The sequence below is a fragment of the Chelonia mydas genome, chromosome 2, assembly GCF_015237465.2.
Source record: "Chelonia mydas isolate rCheMyd1 chromosome 2, rCheMyd1.pri.v2, whole genome shotgun sequence".
Taxonomy (NCBI): Eukaryota; Metazoa; Chordata; order Testudines; family Cheloniidae; genus Chelonia; species Chelonia mydas.
In genome coordinates this window covers 22,158,588-22,177,699 of record NC_057850.1, presented here as the reverse complement: position 1 = coordinate 22,177,699, position 19,112 = coordinate 22,158,588, and the positions used below count along the sequence as shown (strand labels likewise).

Sequence of the window (19,112 nt, the reverse complement as noted above, 5' to 3'; positions counted from 1 at the left end):
ACAGCCAGAGTTTGTTGTTATTGATTTCATTAATTACTCATTACCTCAGTTACAGAGTTCGGATTAACGTGTCACAAGACGCTAGACTAACAGTGACTACAGCGTTTATAACAGTGAGTGCTAGAGTTAGAATTATATAGGCAGTTCCATTAGAAATGGCTTTCATCACTTGCATGACCCTTTCGAAAACAGAAAAACAAAAATCTCCTTTGGGCCTGAAACATTCCATGTTTTGTGGGAGGGCCCATCCCAAAAGCTTCCCTTTCAGCCCTCTGAACAAGAGGAGTTATAAACACTTTTCCTCTCCTCCCTAGTGTGACACCACCACCTTCCCCCCCCAAACACATATTACGCTGCTGTATTGTTAACCCAACCTTGCAGAAAGTTATCTCCAGCTATACAATAGCCGATCCAAGAGATAGGAACCCACGCAGCCCTCTCCCATCCCATTCACCTCACTGAACTAGGACATTCAGTGTATTACACAGTGGCCATTTACCAACTAACATTATTACAGATGAAAAGTTCCCACACTTCTCTCCACTCCCAGAAACACACACCTGATTTCCACAGAGAAGAAACTGAATGCAAATATATATGCACTCAAGTCTGGAAACAAAAGTTACACACGTACACAAGTGCAGATCCTGAATCACTCCATTTAAGTCAGTGACTAAGGTCATATCTGGCCAAAGGCTGTCACAGTAACAACTTGTTCACATTGCACATTTGACTACAATCATATCAAGGACTAAAGCAGAGATCGGCAACCTTTGGCACACAGCCTGTCAGGGAAATCCGCTGGCGGGCCGGGACGCTTTGTTTACCTGCAGTATCCGCAGGTTTGCCCGATTGCAGCTCCCATTGGCTGTGGTTCGCCGTTCCAGGCCAACAGGGGCTGCAGAAAGCGGCGTGGGCCGAGGGATGTGCTGGCCGCCGCTTCCTACAGCCCCCATTGGCCTGGAATGGGGGACCGCGGCCAGTGGGAGCTGCGATCGGCTGAACCTGCGGACGCTGCAGATAAACAAACCGGCCCGGCCCACCAGGGGATTTCCCTGACGAGCCGTGTGCCAAAGGTTGCCGATCCCTGCACTAAAGTCTCACATCAGCTGTTGAAAAGATCCTGGGGGTTGCATGGTAAGCCAATAATACAGTGAGAATCATAACCTATTTCACTTCCTCTCTGTGCATGTTGATGTTTGTAGCCTTCACATGCACTAAATTTAGGTATAAATCCTGCAATCTGATCCACACAGACTCTTGTATCTCTGCAAAATACCATGGTCCATCCACATGAAGCCAACAGAGATAAGGGCCTTAACTCTGCATATAACAGAGTTCAAAGCGTCCTCTATTGAGAGCGAGTCTGAATCCTAGATTTCATTTTGCGTGCATTTTGCATAGCAGAGATAGGATCAGAATTCACACTCAGGCTTGGAACCTCCATTAACATAAATGGATTTTAAGTGTACATGTGGAAAGGAGAATGCACCCTTCAATCTGTTGTATACAAGGAAGTCTACAGGAGGAAAAAAACTGGAACTGGTTCACTTGAATGTACCATAGGAAAAAATTACTCTTCCTCTGCCAAACACAAATGACAAAAATTTGAACACAACAAGTACAAACACTTGGAGAAGGGATTAACACAGGCATATATCTTCATATTAAAATGTATCCAACTTCTCTACTTAGGTCAAACATGGGTGCAGAGACTCAAGAGACTTCTGGAAGTGTCTCATGCACTTTCTGAGACATATATGTGTGGGTTTTTTATAATCATCCTCAAGCAACTTTGGTTTTAAAAGTCCCCCATTTGCTGCCTTACACTGAATCTTTGTCTTGTTATTCAGCAGGTCCTTCTTTCTCTTCTTGGCAGCAACATCATAGTTCATGCTGTTGAAGAGATTCTCCTTGTTGTAATCCTCCTTTTTGCAGTAACTGTGAATGACACAAGGCAGATAGTCTGTTTATTCTGTGGTCCGGGGAACTTTTTACTGTGAGAACTATATTTTACTCTTTCCATGTATCTGGTTCCAGGAACCCATGTTTGTTTGCTGTTAAACAGCTCATTCTAGTGCTGTTCTATAAAAAAACTATAAGCAGTTTTAGAGTCCAATAATGAAGACTTTTTTTCATAAAACATTCAAATACCTCACCCACCCAATTTTTGTGCTGGATTACATACATAATTATAGTGAATAGGAGCATGCCCAAAGCATGTTACACAATCAACTTCATGACCTTGTAATAGAGCACCCTTGTCCTTCCTTTTACCTCTGCCTGCTTGTCTGATGTTATCAATTCCTACCATATGCTCTATCTAACTTAGATTGCAACTCCTTCCGGCAGGGGTATGCTAGGTTTTATAAAGCACAGTGCACACTTGTGAAGGTGTATAGTGAATTCTTCAAGCATTCTGGCTATCTAGTTGCGAGTAAGAAGTGTTTCCTGCCAATTAGTGGAAGGGCTGGGGAGAAAACTAAGCTTTAATTAAAAACAAAAAACAAACAAAAACCCCCATAACTTTTAACTTTTATGATTACAAAGATAACACAACCCTGATTCATGTTTCGGTGGCTGTCCTCCCGAGTCTGTAGACAAGTGGGTGATATGTATGAAGGGTTGGGATCTGTGGCCAGAGTATATTTTTCCTCTTCCTGCATTTGGAAAGGCTGTGCATTTCTTTTTGTTTGAATGTATAATATCTGGCAAAGGGACCTACAGCTCTCTCTTTTTCCTTTTAAGAGTATAATCCCAAACTCACTGAAGTCAGTGGAAAAAGACTCACTAACTCTAAGAGCTTGAACCAAAGCCCAGTGATGTTTGCCCAGCTCTAAATAAGTAGTGCAGAGCTGTAGAGTGAAACTGAGAAGACTCTGGTCAGTTTCATTGCTGTTGTTCAGAAACCTGTGGAGAGCAGGGAAAGGCAGCCTATGTTCTTGCTGCTAGGGAGAGCTGTGAGCAGCAACAGCGGAGGGGACACTGCACTGGAGCCATTTATATAATGGGAGGGTTGCGGGCGATGGGGAGAGTAGCAGAGACCCACACATCCTGGCAGGAATCAGGTGGCTAGAGGACAGCAAGAGAAGCATCACATCAGGGGACTCTGGGGTTGGCAACAGAAGTGTGGGGGGGGGGGGGGAGTGTCCTCCTTTCTAGGAGTCTGGAGGAAAAAAGGAGAAGGAGCTCTGTATTGGAGGGGCCTGGTTTGAAAGTCTGGTCCTGTGTTTTCAGTTTTATCATCACTGGCTTCAGTTACACTTATGTGGGCCTGTAAAGTACCTGTTTCTTGCTTTCTTCTTTCAAGGGAGGGGCCAACCTCATTACACTCCTGGGGCTCAAAAACATGCTCCAATCTACTGCTTTGTACACTGCATTGAGAGCTTCCGGTCTGAGATGTGTGCACATAAGAGTCTCTTTTGGCATGATGTTAAATAGTTAATCTGTTTCCCTTCCTACCGAGCTCACCTTTAACCTTAGCTGGGCACTTGTGTGCTGTTTATTTGTTCCAGTTTTTAAATAACATTTTTAAAATATCTGATGCTAGATAAATAAAAAGGAAAAGCCCCACTGAAGACAGAATTTTTCTCCCCCCTCTCTCTGTTGCAAAACAAAGTAACTTAAAGAGATCAGCTTGCTCAAAAGCAACTGCAGACAAAGGATACATAACTAACAAAAGACAGCGTATCCCAGTAATGTGTGGAAGGTTAGTTATCAGCTTTTCTGCAGTGGCACTGAGAGTGTGGGGCGGTGCAGACAAATTACATGACAGATCCTTACTCTGACATTCTGAAGTCTAGTTCTTAGTCATCTGACTAATACTGTACAGAGTTAATGACTCTGCTCCTGAAGCAGCGTCTTCCTGTAGTAAGCCACACGAGGTGTGTTCTTGTCTGATGCATATAAGTGGGTCCACAAGACTGGGACTAGAGCTAGAGAGAATGAAGACCTCCTCCAGAGCCTGGGGACATGGAGGTATTAATGGGGTATAAGGAGGGATAATTGGTGGCTCCCCACACATCTTCACTTTCTTCTCTACCTTCCCGTTCACTCTATTTGCTCCCCACAACCACTCTTATCCATATGGCCCCCTACAGCAGCACCTCTCTGGGAGCCCACCTCTATGTCCTTTGCTGTCTAGCTTGCCTCCCTGGCTTCCTACCTCTAAGGAGTGGAGCTAGTGAGTCAGGCTGGCAGCATCGGAAAACGGAAACAGCTGACGGAACTTGCAGTTCCGCTGGGTATTACCGGTGCAGCTCAATTAGAATGTTCTGAATTAGGAAAATACTTCTCTAGGCACTTGGTTTTCGAAGGTTAAAAGTGGTCTATGTCAGAGACGGAGGCAGGTGTGTGTGAAGTCTGGATTTTGTGGTAACTGTGGTTGTTTAACTAGAGGAACTAAAAGAAAAGTGAGACAATGCCAGAATAAAATATCAAGAAGGTAACACTGTAAGAAAATTCCTGAGCAAAAGTCAAAGCTTTACTAAAAACAAATTCCTCAGAACATGTAATTGTCCTATGATGAATTACTGTGCCAGATTCAGAGATTAAATTCAAATAATTAAACTGTGAAAGAGAGGGATCTCAGTTCTGATTTAAAACTTGAATCTCAACAACCCTGACTGTGAACTTACTGATGACTCCATAATCTAAAACCTTTATTACACCATTAGCGGATGAGTCCTAGTGCATGGGGCAGATTTACACCCCCGCCAATCTACTTACTAAGGGGCTCTTGCACCTTCCTGCCAAGCATCTGGTCTGGCCACTATCAGAGACAGGATACTGGACTAGATGAACCTTAGAGAGGAACTGTTGTTAACTGGATCAGACCCTTTCTTTCAAAGTGAATTTAAGAACAGCACCAATCTAATTATTTTGCAGTTAACAACAGTTATGTCTATCAGTCCAGACATTCTTCCTATTTACATTATAAACTATTTTTAAAAGCTTGTTAAAAAAAGTACGATGAAAACCACCACTGCAAAGAGATCATGTTCCCTTTGCAATTCACTGCAAGATCATGTCTCCTTCAAGTCATCTTTAGTTGTTTCCATCACGACAGTGTGTGCGAATGCATGTTATTGTTTCATCTGCAGGCCAGGTCATCGGCCTACACAATCCTCGCTCTGTGCTCCTTAAAAACAAGAATTGGCCTTGCAAGAAGAGTCTGCCCAATCACTTGTTTCAAAGCCAGTTGGTCATCATCCCACAGTAGCAACAAAGTCTTCCTGCCTACAACCTATTCAACACTGTAAACAGCTTAACTGCCTGCCTTCCAATGTCTTCTTTGAATGCAGCGTAATCAAGCCACCCAGTCATGAGGAATATTATTTATGAACTGTGAAGAATTAATGGCTTCAGGGGTATCATATTTCTTAAGCTCAGGAACTGGGAAGCCTTAGGAAGTGTTTGCTTCTGGAAAAAGGGGGGTGGGGAGGAAGGCAGTTCCCTGGAAGTTCTCCAGGGGCAGTTTGGCAGTGGTTCAGAAGCTTTTAAGCGGCACTTGTTAAGGGCACAATCCTGCACCACTGAAGTCAATGGTAGTTTTGACACAGTCCTCAATGAACCAAGATCAGGGCTTACTTCTTGATGCTGCCATGTATAGTTCTAAACTACAGTACATCAAAAAAATGTGATCAACCCCACCCTCAGACGTAAGTTACTGTTCACTCTCTCATAGGAAGGCAGAACCACACACACTTGGGTGGCCAGCGAGAAGTGGAGTAGCTCTCTAGTGCCCTTATACTTACTGGGCCAAGTCCTGCAGCTGGTAAACACAAGCACTTCTGAATGGGAAGTGCACACATGTAGCAGATAGAGAATTAGGCCCACTGTGTTTAGCCAGAGTCAGAGTCTTACTAATCCCTCTTTTCAACAGAAGTTGTGTCTTTGTTTACATGCTTATTTTATTGGAACACAGAAACGTCAGCAGACCAGATGACCCACTGGTGCTCCACAGAATGGCAACACATAATCCAAAATTGGCTACAACAGAGGTCTTAAGATTCCAGATCCAGGTCTATGCTGTAAAGGTGGTGAGGCTTTAAAGCCCTGGGATAAAATTTCCAGTCAGTAAGTATTCTGGATCCAATTTCAGCCCTGACATGAGCAGGTACAATTCCAGTGAATGGGAATTATGTAAGTAGTGAATTTGGCTACAGATTATCAACCTTTCCTTTAAATCCATGAATGCCTGATTTAGTAGCTAAAGGAAAGGCCCAAGACCCAAGCAGATCTTGGTTCTAGAGTGGCATGAGCCACTGACTGACTACATGATCCTACAAATAACACTGGACCTTGATTATTCAACTAGGAGAGGACCTCACAGACAGTGAGATGCTGTATATGAGCCAACCCTTCCAGGATAAAGAAGCTCCAGATGTCTCAGTGCTTCACTATCCTTACATGCTTTTGCTTGGTGTTATCTATCTATGGTAACGGAGTTTAACTTCCCCACTCAGACAGAGCACAAAAGGCACTAGTGCCAAAGGCTGCAAACATCAGAGGCTAGGAAGATCATGAAGAATTAACAGAATCTATTTAGAAGGAAAATAGGCATTAAACAGATCACTAAGAAGGGGCAGAGATCCTAACCCTTCAATAGCTTTACATTTATGGCTATAAAATAAAAACATGTTTCTTTACTTTTAGAGTTAAAAGTGACTAGACATCTTCATGCATCAGAGCATCTAATGAACAAAAAGCAGATCTCTGTTTAATGGCCCATGTTCAAGGATATGCCAAAGCAATAAACCAGGAGAGCCTGCCATAACAAGCCTACGTCAGTTATGCTTACAAAAAAACAAAGGCCCCTAGTGTTTAAAAACAGAACCTGCACATTTTGTTTAACTTCAGTTTTTAAATATGGTATGCTCTGAAATTACAGAAGCCACTCAAATTAGTACAGATTGCTTGTAACTCGATTGCTGTGGTACAAGTGCTCCAAATTGGACTCTGTACTCATAGTTGCCAGTGTCTACTATAGAAAAAGGATTGTATAACTAATCCTCAGATTAAATAACTAGCCTTTTTTTTTTTTTTTTTTAAAAAGCAGAGATAAAGGGGTGATGCCTTACAAACAATAAGCAGATGAGGGCTCCAGAGGTTAAAACCTTCAAAAATAACCACACTTTCTGCTAGTTTTCCTTGTAGGCTAATATAGTACACTCATCCAAAAACATTTCAAAGGCTCTAATAAATTGGAAGACTGGCTGGCAGAGTGAAGCCATCTTAGGACCATCTGACAGCTCACTGCCAACTTTAACCAGACATAATGGAAGACCGGCTTCTGCCAGACCCAGTTCCTGCTCCTCAGCCAAATGTGGAGTAATTTAGATTCCCCCCTCTCCAAAGAGCTCCCCCTGCTGGCCAAAGGAGATCTTTAGCCTAAACCCACAACAAAAACAAGCCAACCATCTGCAGCCTGGTGTTTCAAAACTCTCCAGCTCTCACTGGGAACGCTGCAATGAACTCAGAAGTCTGACAAGGTATTACAGACTTCAGCAGCTTTCTAAAAAACAGCGCTGCTTATTAAACACACACGATCAAGTTTTACTGAAACCACAGTTAACAAGCAGAAAATAAAATACCAAGCAAAAGGATGGAGTTTTCGTCTGGGAATTTATTGGTCTCCCAAACCGTAACCCATTAAAAGAAAAAAAAAAAAAGGCAGAACTCACACACCACGCGGATAAGCGTAACCCCCATCTGGAGCTAGGAAGGTTTCGGATACATCGGGTCACCCCCTGCCCATGCAGCCCAGCTGCTCCTTTCCTCTCTGCTTCATGTTATTGCAGAGCTTTAGTTCTGCTAATGAGCCTCCTTCTCCTAATGACGCACCCAAACATAAACAAAGGCACTGCACGCACGCACACAACGGGCAGCTGGGCACCAAGGGCAAAATCGGCTTTTTTAAAAAACAATCGTTTGTAGAGTGGGACATCGCAACGCCTGCAAAGACCGCGTCCCCTCCCCCCGCTCGTCCCCCCCCCCCCATAATGCAATAAGCCCCCCCGCTCACCAGCAGCGTTTCCAACTCCCTCTAGTGCAACGCCCTTGTGCCACGCACCTGCTTAGGTCGCTGACATAGCCGCTGTGTCTCTCCTCCAGGAACCTGGTCCAGCCATCCGCCGTCTTCACCCAGTTCTGCCCCGGGGACCTCCAGTCCTGCCCCAGGAAAGGCATCGCGGCGCGGGCAGGCTGAGCGCTCCGCCGCGGAGCCGTCCCGCTCCCTCCGGAGCCTGGAAAGGGCGCGCTGGGGAGGGGGGGTCCCGAGCTGCGGTGGCTAGGAAGGGGGGGGGGGGGAGATTTTGTACGACCGTCGCTCCGGTGCGGGTCCGCGTCCGTGTCCTCGCAGCGGCCGCGGCTGTATTTATCCGAGGGCTCTTTGTTGCCGGAAGAGCGGCGTTAGCCCGGCCCCTGGATCAGTGGGGAGACACGTGGCTTTGTTTATTGCTCGCGGCGGTCTGCTTGGGCTCCTCCTGCTTGTTGCACAATCCAGCGCCAGTGGAAACTTCAGACCTGGCCTCTGTGCTCGCTGGGCTGCCAAGCGTCGCTGAATGTGCCGAGCGCGAGTGTGAATCACAAGAATAAAAATAAATAAAATAAATAAAAATAAATAATAAAATAAATAATAAAAATAAATAAATAAAAGAATAAAAATGAATGTCTGTCAATAAACAGCTCATCTAATGCCACCGTTTCTCCCTGCTTCTCCTGCGAGGCTTTGCGGTCTTTATTTCCTACGCTGGGCAGATAGCTCGATAGATAAACTGGTGGGACAGATGGATACGCTGCTGAGATGCGGAGCTACAGGCAGCTAAATAGATTGATTGGATAGATAGCTATGGGGATTAGATACCTATGGAAGAAAGCTACAGAGACCAACAGATTGGATGGATTTGGAGGCTAGATAATATATCAGATGGTGGGAGGATGGCATAATAATTTAGAATACATTTTCCCATGCTCCGGTGTGGGTTTTCAGACGATGCCAGTAATTTGGGTACTTGGGGCACCTTAGAGACTAACAAATTTATTTGAGCATAAGCCTTCGTGAGCTACAGCTCACTTCATCGGATGCATTCAGTGGAAAATACAGTGGGGAGATTTATATACATCGAGAACATGAAACAATGGGTGTTACCATACACACTGTAACGAGAGTGATCACTTTAGGTGAGCTATTACCAGCAGGAGAGAGGTAATAGCTTTCCTTTTTGCCCATACAGACTAACAGGGCTGCTACTCTGAAACCAGTAATTTGGGTATGTCATCTATATTTGTGAACTTTTGATTTGGTGGCTGACCTGGTTGTTGCTCTAGAACTTGACCTCTATGATCACAGACAGAACTTGAACAATTTTTTCTTAAAAATAAGTCCTGCCAGGGGAGTTTATTTTATAGAGATAATGATTTGTTTGAATGTTAGTTAAAAAACAAGCACCCTGAATGGAGGATGAATCCTTGAACTCAGTGAAAATAAATACATTAGTGAATGAATTTAATTAAACAACAGTGGACTGGAAATAATTTTCTAGCTGCTGTTTGTTAAGCTTCAAAAAGACGCAGTCTTGGTTCTGTGTGTGTTTGCTTTGAAATTCTGCCAGTAAAAGAATCTGAACTGTCAACTGAAAAAAAAAATTGTGAATAACTGTCCTTGCATTGTTGTTTGTCAGGTGTTCCATGTTTCTCCCTAGGTTGGGAACAGCTGCTGTTGTATGTTAAACTGTACCAAGCAGGCAAGTGCTCTGATTCGCTGATGAATGGTTTCACTCCACTTCAGTGCTCCGTGGTAAATACATAAATAAAGGAGCTAGGCTGCTTGTATAAGTGTGCGAGAGAGATAAACACCCCCACAGTGGCCTAGCTGTCATAATCCAAGTCACACTGTCCACCTTTCCTGAGGGGGCTGAGCTATGTGCTGATTTGTGGGATTGCAACAACTGATGCTTGCTAGCAAAGTTGTTATGTGTTCTCTCTCTCTCTCACACGCACACACAGAGGTTACACAAGAAATGTTTGCAACTGAGGAAGCTGGAATGCTGAAGTTAAGAAAAAAATCAAGCCTTGAATACCAGCTAGTTTGAGCAACTCATTTAAAACCCCAAACACCAACTGTAAGTCTGCCCTGAACCCAACCCCATGGAGAGAGATTTGGGGCCCCTCCCCCTCCCATTTCACTGTATTTACACAGATGTTACAGACCCTGCGCTCAGGGCCCTCCCTTTCCCTGCTCTTGTCGGCCCTGCCTATAGCTTTGCTTCTGCATCCCAAGAATAAATCCTGGGGCCTTGCAAGAGACTCAGTTGTACATGGCGGAATGATGGTCTTGCTGTTAAGGCAGTAGCCTAGCTCTTGGAGAATGGGGGGATGTCAATTGCTGGCTCTGCCACAGACTTCCTATGTGACCGTGGATGATTCCCTTAATCTCTCTGCCTCTGTCCACAACTGGAAATTGGGGATAATAGTACTTCCTTTGTCAGTCTGTTCTATTTAGATTGGAAGTGCACCAAGGCTGGGACTGCTTTGCTATGTGTTTGTGCAGGGGCAGTACTGTAATAGTAGTTATAACAACATGGTGTCCCAGAAACAAAGGGGAGGGGGTCTTGGGGCTTCAGCCCTGTGGGGCACACCTGCAAGGGCTCGGGGCTTTAGCAGGAGCTGGCTGAATCCCTGAGCCCTGGCTCCCGGCAGGTGTGCCCTGGCTCGGACTTCTGAAGATTGTCATATGTGGCTCAGAGAGCCAGTAAGTTTGGCTACCCCTGCTCTAGATAATACTAGTACTGCCATGAGTGCAGGGGACTTAACTAGATGACCTCTCAAGGTCCCTTCCAGTCCTACAATTCTATGATTCTATGTTGTATGGATTGTGCGCGTGCAGGATAACATGTGAGATGTGATGCTCTGAGCCCCCTCATCATAATTTGTTGGCAAAGTACATTTTTAATCATGAAAATGTTTATCAGCCATTCTATGTTACAAATAAATCTAGTGCAACAGAAATCAACCTTGAGATCTGCCAGTTTGTGTGTTTTTAAATTACATGCCTTTGGAGAATGAGGAACTACACACATAACAATGAATACAACTCTTGTAAGGGCCAAGGGGGTGATTAACACTGCAATGATTTGCAGATGACCTTAAACCTCCTCCAGAGTGAGGCCATCTTCTAATGGTGTTAAATTTAATTTAGGTGTATTTGAACAAAGACTGCCAGCTGTATGTTATTTTGGTGTCACTGGCTGCAGTGCCCAGCCAAGTAAGTTAAGTCGGTCAGACATATGTCACTGAAAATATGTTCATCCTCTTAATGAGAATCATTTGGCAACTCTTACATGCAAGTCTGATCTGTGCTGTAGAATGGGATAGGGACAGAAACTAACAATATATACTACAAGATCCATTCCATTCTCATGTCAATTATTTTGCATTTAGATCTGAATTTTGAGGCTCAGACTCACCTGTAATGTATTTTTAAATGACTCTTTGAAAATATTTAATATTCAGGGATAGTAGCTAAATACAAAGACATTGTAATTAATTAAAAGGAAACAACAAATTTGTGCTAGTTAATAGTTCCTCGGTTTTCCAACTGTGGTGCGTGAGCTGTGATCAGATAATATGCTGGCTGATTTAAGGTATAGTATCAGCATAAGAATCCATTATAACTACATTAATTAAAATGAGAAAGCTGGTATGCCAAGTGCTTCTGAGTTCTAGATGAGGCATGGCTGGAGAACTGCTGTATTATCAGAACTGTTCCTGTCCCTGAGAATAGCTGGTCCACCAGAACTTAAAACATAAGGTTATTATAATATTGTTTTGATCAGAAAAAAATGTTAATCAAGCCCTCAATCCATGTGCATAACTGAACTCATGGCTTGCACTGTGATAGACACCATGGCCATTCAGAACTTAGTGGCAACAGCGTGGATAGAAGTCAGAGCCACTTGCTCCAAAAGCATGATCCCTTCCATTGAAGCCAAAACAGAACTATTCACAGCTGAGAAGCTCTGATTCCACCCAAGTGAGGGCAATGGTATAGATCCATGCGGCCAGTTTGCATGCTGGTCTAGCTGAAATTTGGTGGAAAAAAGTTTGTGTGTTTGCAGGATTGGTGCCTAAATGTATATTTTCTTTTATTAAACACTGTCACTCTTTGGCCTTCAAATACAGTAGCTATTGAAACTGCAGGGCTCTGCTTCTCTGTCTGGATGTTGATGTGCAAAGGTAATAAAAAAACCTGTGCAAAGGAGAGATAAGTATAGAGATTACCAAATGAGCTATGCAAAGGTATTGCTTTTAGTGACAAAATTTATGTAGGTGTAATGCATGCAGCTCCACTGTTGTCAATGGGGATTGAACCTGGGATCTTCAACACCAAAAGAAGGCCTTGCTTGAACTGAATGAGCAACTGCCTAAGCTAGCTTTACATCCCAGATTTTTATTTTTGTTGGGGTTATCTGCTAGAAGGCGATGTGATCACATAGACTAGGTCAGCGAACCACACCTGCACCCAGTGCTCTGGTGGGTGCATTTTAAACAAATCAAACTACATAAAATAAATGGCATCCTGTACCTTGTTGAAAAGAGCATAAGCAAGGACCTGACTGGCTCAGATTTTAATGCACACATACATCTGCACTGTGTGTATTTGAGAGCTGTACGTATTATGGAGTGAATCATGCTGTAATGGGGCTTTGAGGTCGAGCTGTAGCAACAAGTTATTCTGCAGAGGGATCTCAGCCGGGTAAATGGAGATGTGCAATGTGTGAGATTTCCTCATTTTGTCACATGGGTAAATTAACATGCCTGTTAGCGCTCTGCAAATGCTGATGACATAGCTACCAAGTCACCTCAGGTGCTATGGCTGGATTTGAGATTTCAAGTGGAGTGTAAATTTGGGGACCTTATTATTAGAATCGAGGACATCAGAGGGGCCTGTATTCACATATCATGTTACTGAGAAATCTAGGAATTCCATCTCCCTGTATTGTAATGAACAGGATAGTGTATATTGTCCTCTTCTGGATGGACTCAGAGCTACTTAACTGTATGTCATAGGCCTTATACTGCTAACTTCCAAAGCTGATTCCCTCTTAGCGCATCTTGTAGGGGTCTGTACTTCTGGAGAAAGAGGAAATCAGCCCTGCTATTGCCATCAATTCCATATATCCATGGTGACAATCAGGAAGCTGAAATTCCTTGAATCCCTGGCACTCAAGGATGAGCTATATATAACTAGGGAGCATGTGAACTGGTCAGTGTGGGGACTCCCACTGCCCACAGCCAGACACCATGAGAGCTGTACAATGGAGGGCAGATGTACTCTAGCTTCTGTGGTCGGGGCCCATGTTTTTGGAACTGGTGGCTCTGAGTTCTAGCTCCGCTGTTACCATTATTACTGAGTGACCATGAAATGCAATATGGTGACAGCCATGAAGTGCTAGGTGGCCACAGATTGTTTTCCTTCGGTAGCAGTACAGGATTTCTACAACCACGACTGTTTAGGACTATGTGTTCTACTGATATGTTAATTTTGACCTGTGTATGTGAGAGGTCATGAAGTCTCTACACAGTTTTATGCTACAATATCCATATCTTCTGACTAGCAGTGAAAATCTGGAATCTCTAATAGTGAAAATCACTTGTGAAGAATGCGTGTTACATCAGTGCATTAGTTAACAAATAATAATGGGTTACACCACTTTATAGCAATGCTATATGCAGCTGCCAGTCATGACACATCCGTATCCCCAATGCCCAGTGTAATAATGGAGAGATATTTAAGTGATAAATACCTTGCTGTGTTGTACATGTCTCAGTCAAAAATGCATTTCTAGTGTGTGTATAATGCCAAGTGCATCTTGACTCTTTCATATCAAAATGTGAGAGAGAGCTCTTTGCAAGAAGCCCTCCCGCAGCTATAAACCTGAGTGGTGACCCGACGGGAAAAAAGGTAGGTCCCTTCACCGTCTAGCTATCATGTTGGATCCACTGGTGCCTCTCAGGTGAAGGTAGTTGTTAATTTTACAAAGCTTTCTATGTCACAAATTTAGGCTATCCCAAACGTGCTCCATCATTGGGTTATGAGGGATCTGCAATGCCTACAGCACTTTTGTGGAATTGTGTGATCTGCTGTGCCACTACCTTGAACCTTAGATGTGGATGTGCCCGCAAATGAATCACTTATCACTTGGGAGAGATCTTCCTAGAAGTACAAGACTGAGGTAACCTCCATGCCCCAGTCACCCATACTGAAGCAACTGAGTCAGTTTATGACGACAGTGCAGAGGCTCATGGGGAAATCCATCCTTTCCCCATCCACACAGGATCACGTGCAGTGTGCGAAGAAGGGTTTCTATCTGGTGAAGCAGCATGGGACTGGGAGCCAGGGGCTCCTGTCCTGCGTTCTGGCATGGGCGCTGTCACCGATTCACTGTGTGGCCTGGGCCCAGTTACTGAACGTTGTTGTATTTTTGTTTTCTTATGTGTAAATATGAGGATAATCCCATTTATTCACCTCCCGGGGTGTTGTGCTGATTCATGAGTTAATGTCCGCCAAGCACTTTGAGAAGGCCTAGTGCTAGGTAAATGCAAATTATGATTACTGGTGGCTGGTTTTCCCCAGTGTTCTAGAGACTATCATCCCTCTTCCTGCAGCTGCTGTCTCCTCCTGTGGGAGGTGGATCCACCAATGGCTACCTCCTGCTGACATCCCCTCCCTGAGGGAGGAGGAAGCTCCTGACACCTCTCTTGGCCCATCCCTCCCACTGCAGAAGAAGTTGCTGTCTCTGCTAGTGATCCTCACAGCTGTTGTGGCCAACGCTTGAACAGCAGAACAAGCCCCCTCTGATGTACATATCAACTGCCTCCTGGAACCATCCCTCCTGAGAACCACTCAGCATCCAAATCCCCCCTCCAAGGTGTGAATTTAAACTGGAAAACCCCTTACTCTAGATTCTAGACCTGGTCTAGAAAGTTTTGCCATTGTACCTACGTCAGTTAGGACTAGGAGTGTTTTAAAAAAAATCATTCCCCTCACTGACATAGCTGTACCAGCAAGAGCCACAATGTAAATGCAGTTACACTGGCAAAAAAGTCCCTTTGCTGGGACATCTGATTCCACTTGGGGAACTGATTTCAGCTATCCGGGCAAAAACATTCATTTGCCAGTGTAAGCTGTGTCTCCGCTTGGAGGGTTTCCAAGTATAGCTACACTGGCAAACCCTTTCTAATGTAGAAAGGGCCTAAGATGCCTTTTAAAAAAAACAAACAGTTTAGTTTATGTTGCTTGGGAAGAGATTTAATCTAAAGCAAACCCCCCCAAAAAACCCAAACCAAAAACATACCTATTCTTATACCCGAATAAGAATTTCAACACAAACGGTTATATTGATATAAATACACCTGAATAACTATACCAGAATAACTGGTAAAACTTTCCCATACAGGCAAGGCCTAAGTATAATCCACACACTTTCTGGGTATGGTGTTCTGTCTAGTGGCACTGAGACCACTTAGCTAAGGCTGTAGAATAGACTCATTAATCCTTCTCTCTCTCTAATGGCCATATGGCTTTTAGCTCATGCACTAAGCTCCAGAGGCTGCAGGTTCGATTCTGCCTGCCGACAACCACGGTCTGTCGGTGTTACATAAGCACCTGGGCAATTACATTCACCCAACCTGAAATATGTCCCTATTTAGTGTTCTTTAATCCCCCACCCTCAAACCACCTCCATCTCCAGTGATCCCTTCCTCACTAGCTCAGTGTTGCTCACATTGGCACATAATGGCTGCTGCTTTTTACCTCAGCAGTGACTGCATTTTACTGGTGGATGTAGTGATCTCTATATACGCAGTCGGTAAGTCTCTTAGGGATCCTATGGCATGAGAGGAGCTACATAAATGTCATTAGATAATATCTCTGATCATAGACTTCCAAGCTATTTTACTGCAAATGTGTCAATAAAGTGTTCATAATATGGATTTTTTTATACCAGATAACAATAATACACTTAGCACTTCATATTATACTTTTCATTTTCAAAGCATTCACAAACATTAATTAGTCCCCACTCCAGGCAGGTGAGTAAGTATCATTATCCTCACTCTGCGGATAGAAAGATTAAATGATTAATCCAAGGCCTCTCAAAGGGTGAGTCAGTGTCAGAACTGGGATTAAAGCTCAGGAGCTGCTGGCTGCCTGTCCTGTGCCCACATGTAGTCATCAAATAAGTGGTGAGAATCCTCATGTGACCTAGGGTCACAGTCAGCTTAGTGGCTGAAATATTTCTAAGACGATTTTGTGCTAGCAGGCAGGCAGAGTGGAACTGCTGGAATATTAGTCACTTTTTAAAGTATGTGCCCGTGGCATTGCTGGAGTGGGTTGCCAGGGCCTCCTCTGTCAGCTTGCTCTCAATCTTTCTCCAGTTCAAGGCTTTCAATTAGAAAATTAGTTAAGGATAGTATTTTCAAAGGAGGCTAACCGAGTTAGGCACTGAGGCTCAGATCCACAAAGGCATTTAGGCACCTAACTTTCATTGGTTAGAGAATCTGGCTCCCAGTGAATTTCAATAGGATTTGGGTACTTAACTCTTTGTCTCCTTTGAAACTCCCAGCCTAAGCTCTTAAATGGCTCATTTAGATCCTGTAAGGCACAAAGATACTATGGTGATGGGGCAATAGAAATGTTAGTAAAAATACGAATACAGTAGAACCTCAGAGTTACAAATACCTCGGGAATGGAGGTTGTTTGTAACTCTGAAATGTTTGTAACTGAACAAAATGTTATGGTTGTTCTTGCAAAGGTTTACAACTGAACATTGACGTAATACAGCTTTGAAACTCTACTATGCAGAAGAAAAATGCTACTTTTAACCCTCTTAATTTATATAAACAAGCACAGAACAGCTTCCTTACTGTGTCAAATCTTTTTAAAAAAACTTTTTTTTTTTAGTAGTTTACATTTTACACAGTGCTGTACTGTATTTGCTCCCTCGCCCCCATCTTTGCTGCTGCCTGATTGTATACTTCCGGTTCCAAATGAGGCATGTGGTTGACCAGTCAGTTTGTAACTCTGGTGCTCATAACTCTGAGGGTTCTACTGTAGTGAATCACTAATGACTCAGGCTGCAGCAGGAAACTGGGCTCTAAGTGTATCTCAGGCACACGCTCACCCTTTGACCTTGGGCAAGTTACTTCATCTCCTTCTGCTACAGGCAACGCAGAAGAGAAATGAGAGAAGTTAAAAGTAGGCACTCTTTGGAAATCAGATAGTGTAGAACAATGTTTCTCAATGACCAGTCCGTGGACCGGCACTGGTTCCTGAGATCTCTCTGACGCAGTTTAGGAAGGCAGCAAGCCGGTCCCTGGTATAAAAAATATTGAGAAACACTGGTGTAGAAAATTAAATATTCCTGGGTAAACACCTTTCAAACCAGTTTGGGTGTAAAGGTTAAAATAAGATTAACTTTTTTTTTTAAAAATGAACCAACTGCATATCCCCATTATAAATACCTAAGAGAACCCCAGACCACACCTCCCAGCACAAACAACCAGGTTGAAATAAAAATACTGACAGCCTTAGTTGTACAGAAAAATAGTTACACTCCTAATATATTGCCAGCCCACTGTGTATAAAGGATGTTGGAGAAGCACCTTGTCTCTAGGCCCATTTCAGCATCTGCTGTTTGGAACTGACAGGCTCATGTACCCCTCCTGTGTGTGCTGTAGGCAGCTTTAAAGGAGAAAGTAGGCTAGGAACAAATGTAATATGAGCCAATTATAAATAGGTGGAGAGGTGCAGACTGCAGGTCTGGTGCATATTGCAGAAGGAATTAGAAGAGAACCCAGGAACTGTTTGCTGCTTATACTAAATTCTCATACATCATTGCAGACGGCTCACTCAAGGATTTAGTTTTATAGAAAGTGTACATTTTCTACGTCAGCAACAGTTAAAGGCTATCTCCTCCTCCCTTTTGTTGGGTTTAGTGCAGGACTTTGGAAAATATGGTAACAGCCAGCCAGCAATTCCACATTCAGTTTAACCATTTGTAAGATCAAAAGTTTAGTGCTGCTGTAAGTAACTCAGCAGACAGATTCCTGCCCCTGATATCAAAGGCAAAACTCCCACAGACGTCAATGGAAGCAGGAAGCATGGGACTGGAAACTAATCTGTTCCTGATTCTGCTGTTTACTTGATACATGGCATTGGACAAGCTATTTAGGCCAAAATGGTCTAAGTAGGGTGCCTAAAAAACCCCCATGCATCCAAATGTATGGAATTCAATGGGAACTATGGGTCCTCAGCATTTTGAAAATCCAGATACTCATTGGGTTTCCTAAGTATTTATGAAGGTGCCAAACTTTAGGATCCCAGAATTGAAAATGCTGGCCTGGCCCTTAACTTCTCTGTGCCTTAATTTTCCTATTTCTAAAATGGGTATAACACATGCTTTCCTGACACGGTGGGGGTTGGAGGCATCATTCATTAATGTTTGTGTTGCGCTTTGAGGTCCATGGAAGAAAGGTACCATAGACTCAGGAGGTACTTATTATAGAATAAGTAGAGTATATTATGGATTCAACTGCAATACGTTTTCCCTGTGGGAAATGAAGAATACAGACTCAGGTAGCAGAGTGTGAAATTTCTACCTTCAGGTCTCCCCACTCCCCACCTCCTGAAAAAAGCAGCTGTGTAAATCAGGCTATTTGGTGAAAAATGGTTACTTTGTAGAGAAGTCTCCCACACTGTGGGTTGTGATCCCCAGTGGGGTCACAGAAGGTGTCCTCGGGGTTATGGAATTTGCATGCTTAAAATTCCAAAAGACATTCTCCTCCCCTGTCTTCTAAGCAACGTGTCTTCCTCTGAGCACCTGTGGTAGGGGAGGGGGAAAGATGAATTGAAGTTAACTCCTTGCTCATCAGTAACCAAGTACAACACCTACCCACTGTTTCACAGTCTCTACAGGGAAAAATAACTTCTCACACACGTCAGTCAGGTAGAGCCACAGTAATGCTATAAACGTATCAGATTACAAGGAAGCAGGTTTAGAATTAACTTATTGATTTGATTTGTTCATAACACATTTCCTTAGGGTATG

General features: G+C 43.5%; 1 protein-coding gene and 1 long non-coding RNA gene across 4 annotated transcripts in view; one reads left to right on the top strand and one right to left on the bottom strand.

Moving 5' to 3' along the window:
• The window catches only part of FBXO32 (F-box protein 32), a 34,850-nt gene extending 26,335 nt beyond the window's left edge, over positions 1-8,515 (bottom strand). The window contains exons 1-2 of one of the 2 annotated variants that reach the window (XM_037892041.2): positions 8,075-8,515; positions 1,829-1,941 (exon numbers count right to left, since the gene is read on the bottom strand). In XM_037892041.2, coding sequence (XP_037747969.1) covers positions 1,829-1,941; positions 8,075-8,190 — 229 coding nt within the window. In that variant the 5' untranslated portion in view covers positions 8,191-8,515. Of the gene's footprint in view, positions 1-1,828; positions 1,942-8,026 lie in introns of both variants that reach the window. The other variant, XM_037892040.2, reaches the window with a different exon arrangement.
• Positions 8,516-9,813: 1,298 nt separating this feature from the next.
• LOC119565490 overlaps positions 9,814-19,112 on the top strand; it is a 30,312-nt gene continuing 21,013 nt past the window's right edge. For both annotated transcript variants that reach the window (XR_006288359.1, XR_006288358.1), the window contains exons 1-2: positions 9,814-10,124; positions 14,067-14,237. This is a non-coding gene — a long non-coding RNA (uncharacterized LOC119565490). The remainder of the gene's footprint in view (positions 10,125-14,066; positions 14,238-19,112) is intronic.